General features: G+C 38.5%; 1 protein-coding gene across 1 annotated transcript in view; it reads left to right on the top strand.

Moving 5' to 3' along the window:
- The first annotated feature begins 1,931 nt into the window (after positions 1–1,931).
- The window catches only part of LOC139744976 (dimethylglycine dehydrogenase, mitochondrial-like), a 54,367-nt gene continuing 44,445 nt past the window's right edge, over positions 1,932–11,853 (top strand). Inside the window, exons 1-3 of the mRNA XM_071655385.1 lie at positions 1,932–2,006; positions 8,037–8,135; positions 11,676–11,840. Coding sequence (XP_071511486.1) covers positions 1,947–2,006; positions 8,037–8,135; positions 11,676–11,840 — 324 coding nt within the window. The 5' untranslated portion in view covers positions 1,932–1,946. The remainder of the gene's footprint in view (positions 2,007–8,036; positions 8,136–11,675; positions 11,841–11,853) is intronic.

The following is an 11,853-nucleotide window of genomic DNA, read 5'->3' as shown; positions in this document are numbered from 1 at the left end:
CGATTCAAGGTTGACATTTGTCCGCGATACTTCCCTGTCATGATCCTATATGCTACAATCCGCAGCCCCATTACGATATGTGTATTGGGCTGCTGGTCGCAGTTTATAAAATATGGATTTTCGCAAAAACTGCAGGATATTTCGAGGAGAACTTTTTACAGTATATTTAGGATGTACAAAACATCACATTTCCGCATTCAGAAAGTAGTGCCAGTGTTGCTGGAACGAAACCCATTTTCTAAGCCTCTTTTTCAGCTTCACCCCATGGCCTACTACAAGGAAACTGGGGCAGAGCAAGTTGAGGCGGAAGCGATGATGCAGTAGCTGATCTGTGTGCTGTGCACGTGTTTGTGTCTGATCCCGCCATCATATCGGGTTCTTCGATAATGATCCATGTGTAGACGTGTCGTCTGCTAACACTCGGAGTGTCTTTACACCTGTGTCGTCGTCAGTGACCGCCCTCCCCCATCTACTAGTACTTCAATATTTTGTCACAACATGTATAATCACAACTGACAGTGTCACTTCAGCTCAAACACGTCTTGCAGTGAAGGTGGAAAATGGCGTTTCGCATGATAGAGTGGCGCCTTCACAAGACTTTTAGCCAAACGCTTCGAGGTCCAGGCCGCAGTGGATTGCTGCCTGCAACGGTAAACTGCGCCAGGTCGTTTTGTGGTAGCAGCAGGCATCGCAGCGATACAAACAAATTGTAAGGCGCCTGTTGAATGTTTTATAGATATTATATGATATAAAAGCCTTTTTATGTTCGAAAACTAGTAAAGCACAAGTGCGACGGTGCATGCTGAGACCGCTTATTGTCATGTTCTGATGTCTCTTGTACATAATGTTACGCCAATAGCAATAATGCTTTAGGTTCAGGATGTCCCTTAAGCTACAGTTCTCTGCAGGTCGAAGAAACCGTCCCGAGTACCCTATAGTCGTCTAGAAACTGTGTGTATGTGCATTTTGTTTAGTAGGGCCTATTCATGCAGGTATCGCAGGGATAAATTCATAAGTGTATAGATCCCTAAATACATTAATACTTCTAGTTGCAGAGGGTTCCCCCATGCATGTATACTAATGGAGATGGTCGACAGGTGGTATGAATCTCTGAAAGACATTCCGAGCCTTGGTGTATAACAGCCATCGGTTCCAATTATCCTCTGAGTCATAGACGGAGAAGTTATATGTGTGGTTATTTCATAACATTATGACATGTATGACGAACCACCAAGGAAAATAGCGATACATCGCAAAGACACGGGGATGCGCGAAAAGAAATTGCGCTAATATTAATGAAATAAAGTTTAAATTACTGGATTGAGCATGTCCGAGCACTAATCAGACATAATTATGGATTCAAGAAAGACTTATATGCTCTAAGATTATACCTTATCAGTTTTAATTGTCGGAATCAAGCGGAAAAGTGATATTTCCGGTGAGGGTTCAAATTCGAAACTTCACAGCATACAATTTTAATTTCCACTTTTGCATATACTGGACGGGATTGACTTTGGTTCTTTTTTTTTTTATTTCGTGATTAGGGGAAATTTGAAATAATGATATATGAAAGGAATAAACACGCAAACTATTTATGTCAGAGTGCCATATAAATCTTTAGATTGCAGAGAAAGATGGCGGACGTCGAACATCAAAAGCACAAATGCACCTGTGGAGTTCTTTTGGGCATCAACAGCAAATTGACGGCTGCTTGAATAATAGCCACTTGGAACTCGAGCTCTTGAATCTCCTTGGTTATGGAAAAATCTGTGTCACATTCGATTATCATTATTATTATACAAACAGTTTTGTTTGCTAAATGTCTTATGATCCACAGAGCCACGTCAGGTAGCTTGAACAAGAGATGGAAGGACAAAGCAGAAACTTTGATCATTGGGGGTGGGGCTGTAGGTACAGCCATTGCCTACAACCTGGCCAAGGCTGGTATGAAAGACGTGGTGCTGCTGGAAAAGACAGAACTCACTGCAGGATCAACTTGGCACGCTGTGAGTCGGTTTAACATTCAATAAACTTTTTATGGTGTTAATTTCTGGCTTTATAGGGGAACAACACTCTATCAAATTAAGGTTACATTGATTACCAGAGCAAGGCCATGTGAAACAACAATAAGAGCTTCATTTACTTTACCGTCAGATGAAAAAATGAGAGCTGAAGGTGTTGTGTGTGTGTGTGTGTGTGTGTGTGTGTGTGTGGTTTTTTTTTTTTTTTGGTTTCGTAGAACTTTTGTAAATTTGTAAACTAATATTTGATTTGTTGTGAATTCATAAATCTTGATACGTCAAGTAAGAAACAGTGTGAAATGGTCACATATATTTTGTTCACATTTTAAAGAAACTTTCACTCTATAATATTTTTCTCAGTCAATTCTTTAATGTACAGCAAAGGAGCTTTGTTTCCCTATACAGTTAAGCATGTCACCTGCCTATCATGTCCTTGTTGCTGCATGGTTGGCACACTCTGCTCAATGATAATTTTGATAATAATGATAATGGTAATACTGTTAGGTGGTCTTATTCATCCAGGGTAGCCTCTTTAGTGTTAGCTCTGTTCTCCAAGAGGGCCGTGCCATTATTATTACCCCGGTATTGTGTACCACGTACTCATTATTATACCCCTGAGTCGAAAGAGACATTCTGAGTCAAAACATTTTGTACAGAGACGGTAAAGCACTTGATGGACTTGAGACTTAATCAAATTTCAAAGGCAAGAGTCTTCGCACAGCCACCACACCAAACTACTCCCAGCCTTATTTTGCTAATTTCTGATTCGTGCACAGTTAGTGAAGGAGATGTAGTCTCCTATATCTTGTATATATAGATTTCAGAAGGGTAATTTGAATGTCAAACGTGGACTCTGACAGAAGAGAAAAACTTGCGAGAAAAGTTTTTGTTTTTTCTTCGAAAAGAACAGCAGATAGCCACGTTGTGAAGTTATAACTGATACGTACAGATGATTAACTTTTAACCTGGATAATATTATATAGAATTACGTATTGCGGTCATATGGATGATGTCGCCCACTATCACACAAAGTTCTCATAGACGTGTAGACATACAGTGTATCACATGTAAAACTACAAATTCTTGTATACGTGCCCGAATGCTTGCATGTTGATACGTCATATAAAGTAAAACGATGTTTTGAGCATTGTTCTTAAGATCAATGTTTACTCATACAAGGTCTTTTAATGTCTCAATACTCGCCTTAATTGTGGAACATTATTTTGTATGATCACACAAGCTCGTTTATGTCTGCCAGGGATTGTTTCTACTTGTGTGTATAGTGATCTGAAGGTCACACACCATTATGGCAATTGAGCTATGTTCAAACATGTCCTCCATTATCCTGCTTGAGGTACAAAGGTCACAATTAAAAAAAAAAACTTCATTCGAACGCCATTCTATATTGTATCATTGCATTAATGAATGAATATTCACATACCCATATAAAATTTACTTGCTCATGAATTCTTTTCTACATGCGCTCAGGAGAATGATATAGTGTCAACTCTGTTCATCGTACTCGCGAAGAGAGGTACATTTATGGTCCAGTTCATACTTGAACAATCTTTCATAGCAAACTAACTTACGTGCATACTTAAACAGCAAAAAGAAATAAATAAATAAACAAACAAAAACAAACAAAAACAAAAACAAAAATATATAGGCTGTCACTAAAACGTGCACCAACTTCCACACGCAAACCCCAAATTCCACACTAGAGAAAAAAAAAATGCAAAATGTGACCAGGTTTGAGGAAATCTTTCGATCCTATCTGATTAAGGCCGTGTTAGATACAGTGGTTATCGATATCGTCCTTTTATTCACTCAGATCAATAGTGTCCACACAGATATCGAATATGGGAAATATAGCCCCATCCATGACTAGGAAGAAGCCTTAATCATTTACACCAAACACGTATACTTGACAATGCAGAATTTTTGAACATCATCAAACTTTTGTATCGAAACTACCTGTTTTCAGCGACCACCTTGTCAAAAAAAAGTATTATGAACTATTTCCCCCAACATCAGACCGGTTCTATAGTGTAGATAGCCCTATTGCTATTCGAACACAATGACTCTTTGTTAAAAGTTGAAATATCACTCGCCATTTGTTGTTGTTTTTGTACTTTGTGAATGTGATTTGGAAAATACCCCAGCACATTATAACGCCCAAGAACAGGGACCTAGTAGATGAATTGCTAGTCTTTGAGCCTGTATCCTATACATGCACCTTTAATCGGGTTCAGGTATAACAGAGAAGGGGGGAACGCTGTTTGTGAAAGGTCCACGCCTGTCACGCTCCGAAGATTATTTTGAATTGTGCTATTATGTCTGTGAGTTCATTCTCACATCGTCATGCTGAGTGATTGTCTGACGTATGTATTTAGAACGGCGTAAGAGTAGGAAGGTTAAAAAAAAAAGCTTAAGCGGGGTTCCCACTATCACGATTGGCGCCACGATAGAAATCGTGGTCTTAATCGTGCAGCAAGCGGGATGATCTTATCAGATTGTATCAGATCTTAAGGTCAATCGTGGTAATCGCGTTAATCGTAGGAAAATTTTGGACGGTTCAAAAATTTTCTACGATTATCACGATTAGTTTTTGATCGTGATCGTCGCATCAGATCGTCTAGGATCGTATCCAAACGCAGCAAATCTCTTCTAATCGTGCTTCTTAATCGTGTTGATCGGGATCGACTTTTCCCCTTTACTTCCGCTTATCATTATTATTATTTTTTGCCCATTTGCCCTTATTTTACTCATAAATTGATTTATTTTGTATTCTGATAGGTGGTAGCCTGCATCTTTAGATTATTATTTCCAAACGGTAAATTGTATGACAGTGTGGGGTTTAATTGTCGTAATTTTTAAGGTACATTATCAAAATCTTTTTTTTTTAATGATTTCATAAAATGAAAGTTGTATTACAGATTTTTAGATGTTTTCATACATTATGTTAATGATGTTTTTATTAGAACTAATGAGTTGCTATTACCATTATGCAGACACAGGATAACAGAATATGGGATAACTTTTGTTACGAAAACAAAAAATGAGCAAAAATAAACTGGCAATTGTATGTCTGCACGTATTGACTAACGTCAGTACAAAGATGAGAATAATTTAATGAATCGTGCTTGAATGGGTACATATCAAAGGCAAATGGTTATTTTTTAAAAGTATATTACATAGTGTTGTTTTTTTTTTTTGGGGGGGGGGGGGGAGGTGAGTATCCTGCTGTTTGTGTATTGTGCATAGTAATTAAGAGTTGTTTCATCAGCCGTCGTTTGACCCCATTACATCTATTTTGACACTTTTCAATGTCTTTTTTTGTACGTTTGGTAGAGCATAATTTTAGAGGAAAATGGTTATTTTCAACTCTCATTATTACTGCAGATGTAAAAGTGACCATTGTCGTGGATGTGAGATCACTCGTATGATTATGACAATGAAGATCACTCTTATTATTTTTCACAGTTAGTTATTCAATAAGTGTAGCAATATACCCCTGCGAAATAATTTTGCGTAAAACCTCCTTTTTTGTTAAAAAGTGACATCATTTTGATTAGGGAGTCACTTTTCTGTTATGTGTGTGTATCAGTTATGTTAAACATTGTTAAGTAAAACACTAAATCAAGCCGAATAAACCAAACTTTGAATAACCCATGAAATAACTACATTTTGAAATAAAAAGGCATATGATACATACACTTTGCGAATATGAAATCGAACACATAAGCAACACTATCCATTCGGAAAACTTTCTTATATCGAGCGTATTTATCACATAATACTATGTTACATAACATTCAAAACGATCCCATCCTCTTTCTTAGCGCTCATTTCATTATATAATTATTTTCTTCATGTATTGGAGAGAAAGGTCATTTTGTCTTGCTGGTTTTTTTTTTCTGGGGAAGAGGGGCAATCATCTGATCTTATGTATTTGGGTTCGTTGTTTCATTCTTTTTTGTTAGGGGGAGGGTGAGCATGTCGATTTAATAATCTATTAATTTCTTTACGTTTAATATCAGACGAGGGAATAACTGAGGTTATGGCTGGCCTAGGTGCTGCTTTCTCTCTGATAACATAATCGTCATTAGCAATACTGCAAAGGTTACGTTGTCATCATCGTCAACCTGTCAAGCCTTGCCATCATCAATGGTTGTGGATAAAATTAATAGGCCTAATCACTCTGCATAATTTAAGGGAAACAATGAAATCCATCGTCAGCCAGACTATAATATTCCCATTCGGGTCCAATCGCGCCTTAAATGGGGGTCGCTTCTGATCCCGATCGTAAAAGATATCGTATCTTATCTCAGCAGCCCGTATTGGTTCGCGATATTCGTATTCGAACGTATCAGTACGTTGCTGCACGTACCAGATTGGGGATCCTGATCGTAATGGTCATGTTAGATCGGTACCAATCGTGAACTCATTAAGGACAGGCCTGTCAGATCGTATTTGAACGGCAGACCAGATCGTGACAGATCGTATCGCTTGAAATAGACCAATCGTGACCATATCGCATCCAAGCGTACCAACACGTATTGACTCGCATAACCTCGTATCCAAACGTGAAATTTCAGACGAGTTCAACAAATTTTCCACGATCAGTTACGAATGTCTAATCGTGGCGTTCGTAATGGATCGCACGATAGTGGGAACCCCGCTTTATCGTAGACACTACGGTACAATGATTACAATTATTCGTATTCTGTGTATCAGTGCGAGCTTGAACTGATTACGGCAACTTACAGAAAGTTCGCATGAGCCTATTCAGAGCGCATGCGAGCGTATGCCTATGCCCTGACATGTCGGCTAGCCCGCACTTATATAGTGATTAATCGTTTTAAACTCGCTTTAATCTCAGTGGCAACTTAGTCTGATTTGCAATAGAGTCTCGGAAATCCTCTCCTCAGTTCAACGAAGGAAACTTATCCGCATCATTTTCAGAATGGATGATCGGATTTCGCCAAATTTGCAGGCTGTGTTTCTAATGAAGTAAGAAAGAAATGGTGACATTTTGGGGTCACGCCGTCAAAGGTTAACGGTCGTAGGTGTCATAAATGACATTAAAAAATCTTAATCTCCCAATAACTCAAGAACGGGTGATCGGATTTTAACCTACTTGCAGACTGTGTTTGTAATGAGCTAAGATAGAACGAATTTCATTATGAGTTCACGATCGAGGTCAAAAGTCGTGGGGTCATAAAGGACATAAGATAAACTTTATCACCCACTAACGCAAAAAACGGATGATTGGGATTTCACCCAACTCACAGGATGTGTTCATTATAATGAAGTAAGAAAGAAACAACATTTGTATTCATGAGGTTGAGGGTCGTAGGGGTCATAAAGGACATGAAATTAGCTGAGTCTCCCAATGACTCAGCAATAGATGATACAAAATTTCACCAAATGTAATGTGTATATGTCCTCTATACCTCTATGTCTACCTCTATCTCCCATTGCCACAACTGATGAGTAGACTTTACCGAACCAGCAGGCTGTGTCCATAATGAGCTAAAGCTAAATTATGATGATTATGGGGTCATGAGGTCAAAGTCATGGGGTCATGAAGGAAAAAAAAACCCAATTTAATCACCCCAGACCCCAGGAACAAATTTTTGGATTTTCACCCAACTTACAGGGTGTATTCAAAATAAAGTAAGAAAGAAAACATTCATGAAGTTAAAGGTCATAGGGGTCATAAAGGACATGAAATCGGATGAATCTCTCAATGACTCAGCAATAGATAAGTAATTTTTCACTAAGTGTTTTGTGTAGATGTCCCACTATACCTCTATGTTTGTGTTGATAATATTGCCTATAAATGTTTGCTCTCTCGGATAGCTCCTCTAGTTAAGATGAAGTGTTTGACCAAAACGTCATGGTCAAATTTAGAGACAATTAATAACAGACTGTCAGATGTCAAAATCAGTGTCACATCTACAAAGGTCACCTCTTATGCTTTGTGTTTTTTATTCACTACTTTGTTCACAGGCTGGACTCACCACGGCATTTCATGGTGTTATCAACATCAAGAAACTTCATTTTGACAGTCTCAAGACTTTTAGCCAGCTGGAAGAAGAAACGGGACAGGTAAGAATAAGAGGCTGTTTTGTGCTCTGTTTCCGACACGTGTGTAAAAAAGATACGGGTTCTTCTAGCGAGGGGTGAGCTGTTTGCAATCCCTGCACAGGCTTTCCCGTAATATTCTGTAAAACAATCTTTTGATGGACAACAGTGGACCAGTATAATTTCTGCTTTGCACATGAAGATGTACGATTGTAATATTGTATATAAACGAGTCACAAGATTTTTTAATGATAATCATATCTTAAATGAATAACAACGGCTGGATGGCCCATATTCACTGATGCCAACATGGCATCGCTGGTCTTTAATGATCATCAATATATAGATTCAGGAATAATTATTCAACTTCTTTAGCTCTTATGAACATTTCGAATTGTTGATGTCTTTGAGGAAATTCATTTGAAGCTGATGTATTTATCGACCTCAAAGGTATTTGACACCATTACTCATGCTATCTTGTTATATATGAATTTAACCATTATGTAATACGCGGAGTTGTCAATAGTTACGTTCAGACGGGAGCCCTTAACCTCGAAGTTAGGAAACTTCGAGGTTAGAGCTTGTAGTTAGGGACCGTGAAGACGCACTCGTAGTTAGCAAACCTCGAGGTTTGCTCGATGTTTTGAGCCACGAGAAATCTTATGGTTAGCGCTCTAACCACGAGCCGCGGGGGGTCCCCACTCGTAGTTAAGCGCCGTGTGGACACAACAAACAACGAACTCGAAGTTAAGAGTGACCTCGCCGTAAACTCCATCCCCCACAATTTCCCTCTGCTTCCGGGTCAACCTCCCAAACGTACACCACAAATACACTACACGTGAAAAACCTCTGACGCACGACACAACATCATCTCTTCTTCCCATGCGCTGTGGCTTGATCTCTGAAACTGAACACGTCGAACTCGCTACTGTATTCTATATTCTTCTCCGACGCTAAAAAAAAAAAAAAAAAAAAAATGTTTTCGACGAATATCTTCATAAAGGCATAAAGTCATCAGTGCAGTGCTATCTCTGCATACCATGACAGAGAAAAAGAGTACCTGTAAGCGAGTCCGACAGGGTTGGACTAAAGAATAAATAGACGCCTTGTTGGCAGTGTGGGCTGAAACTTCCGGTTCCGTGGTTTTAACATCGAGTAGGACCCACTCGTAGTTACGGGGGCGTAACCTCGAGGTTAAGATTCGTCGTGTGGACACACGTCGTAGTTAGGGTGCAAGAGCTAAACCTCGAGGTTTCCTAACCTCGAGGTGAGGGCCCGCCGTCTGAACGTAACTAATGACTGGTTTCGCACTTATCTGTCAAAACGCCTTCGGTACACCCATTTTTTATCGGATTTTACCGAAATTGTTTGCTGGTGTCCCGAAGGGGTCCTTATTAAGACCACTCCTCTTTTATGTCAATGACATTAGTAATGTCACTGACGCATTTTCTTATATCTTATGTGCAGATGACACACATCCTCTGCTCTGACCATGATCTACTCTCATTATGGCATAATGCGATACTGTAAATCATAATTTCGTTAAAATGAATACTGTTGAATGCTAACAGGCTCTCTGTTAGTGTTGATAAATGTAATTATGTGGTAGTAATTTTCTCGATCTGCGCCTATGTAACGAAATTCAGTGTTATTGAAAATGGTGTTAATCTTCCACGTGTTGATGTAAAAAAACAAACAAATCTTGAGTGTATACCTCGATTCTAGACTATCGTGGGAGAATAATCTATATGAGGTTCAAAGTCTAAAAATACCCGTCCGATACTATATAAGCAATTTTAACATAACTATATTGCCGAGTAATGTCTTACGAATATGATGTTGTACTCGTCTTCCGAATAATTTCAATAGCGCAGCCAGGATCACTACATGTTAAACCACTTTATCAGGGATTGAAACTTCTTAATGTTACTGAGCTAAAGAATGCAGTAACAATTGAGTGCCATTATTCATCAAAGGGTCAGTGGCACTCTACCGACTCAATTCTCTAATCTGTTTTCATTTACTCACCCTCATTGTCAATACAGTACCCGTTCCCCTCTATCTTCGCACCTGCACATTATACCACGTCACAGTCACAGAATGCTTTCACATAAACATAATGTCAAATTTACTGCCCCCAACCAGGAACTATAGTTTTAAGAATCATCTTATTTCATAAAATTGTTTAATTCTATAGACTACGCGTGTGGCGTTGTTAAAGGACAAGTTCACCTTCATAGACATGTGGGTTGAGTGAATGCAGCAATAATAGTAAAAGACATCAGTGAGAGTTTGAGGAAAATCGGACAATCCTTTCAAAAGTTATGAATTTTTGAAGTTTCTGCTCAGTCACGGCTGCATGAAAAGACTAATATAGCTTGTGATGTCACATGAGTACAACCACATAAAGACAGAATAAAGAAAAATCAACATATTTCCGTTTTTCTCGCATAACAAAAGAACACTCGACTTCTCTCTTTCAGAAGGCAGGGGGAATAATATCATCCTTATCATACATCAGTAATAAGTCAAAGAAATTTGCACTTTATTAAAAAAGTAAAGTTTTGTGAAATTCTCTTTATATTTTCCTTATATCGTTGTACGCATGTGACATCATACACTGTAGTTGTCTTCTCATCCAGCAGTGTCTGCACAGACACTTAAAAAATTCATAACTTTTGAACGGATTGTCCGATTTTCCTCAAACTTTCACTGATGTGTTCTACTAATATTGCTGCATTCTCTCAATCCTTATGTATATGAAGGTGAACTTTTCCTTTAATGTATGTCTCTTTTTTATTTCTTGCTGTCACTTTATAGCTGCATGTATCGCTTTACTACCTGATGGCTGTCCCCCATTTTCCATTCTCTACATACTCTCGACAATCACCCTGTATAACAAGTTTGTGGGGTTCATCATTGTTGTATTAGTCGAAATTGATGTCCCTGTCAATGTCAATGTCCGTATGTATATCCCTGTCGTTGCTTCTGATCTGTCCGTGTTTATCTCTGTCTTTGTCCCTTCTTACCTTCGGTTTTGGTTTTCGGCAACCAGGAATCTTTCAAGTTAAAGTTAAAGTAATGATTCTTTTCATTGATAAATTTGCTCAGAGAATTAACTTTGATATGAGTATATGTATTTTGCCGTGTTCCTTCTACTACGTGATCGATGATGGCTAAGCAAGTAGAATTATTGGAAAGATCTTAGCATTGTGGTTATATGTGCAAGTAATACGTGATTTATTTAGTCTCCTTGGATCTACTTTTCCCACCTGCAAAAAAAAAAAAAGAGAAGAAGCAGATAGATCGAGCACTCCAGTTGTAATATTATTACATGGGAAAACACAGTCATAACATTGTTCAGTGAGTGTGTAGGCCTTATGATTTTACCAAAAATATCTGTATCAATATTGTAGTTAATTAGTGACCAGATGTTGAATTGTCATTTTCAACTGCGTTATGAATGGTTGTAGACTGAGAGACATTAAACTTTATCATAAATGTTGGATATTTACATTTATTCGTATCACTTTCTTCCAATGTGTTTAATTGTGGTGAGAGCAGGCAATTGGGTTCCACACTCCCGGCAGCATCCGGATTCTATCGACACCTACACGAATGGATGAGGCAAAATACCAGCTGACCAGACAGCACTGGAACCAAGCCTATTTGGCACTGCTTACGCCAGAAGAAGTCCTGGAGAAATGCCCCATCATCAACATTGACAAAGTGAGTGGCAGCT

The sequence above is a fragment of the Diadema antillarum genome, unplaced genomic scaffold, assembly GCF_040938485.1.
Source record: "Diadema antillarum isolate AM-2024a unplaced genomic scaffold, OU_Dant_1.0 seq00001224_RagTag, whole genome shotgun sequence".
NCBI lineage: Eukaryota > Metazoa > Echinodermata > Echinoidea > Diadematoida > Diadematidae > Diadema > Diadema antillarum.
This window is presented reverse-complemented; position numbering and strand designations above follow the sequence as displayed.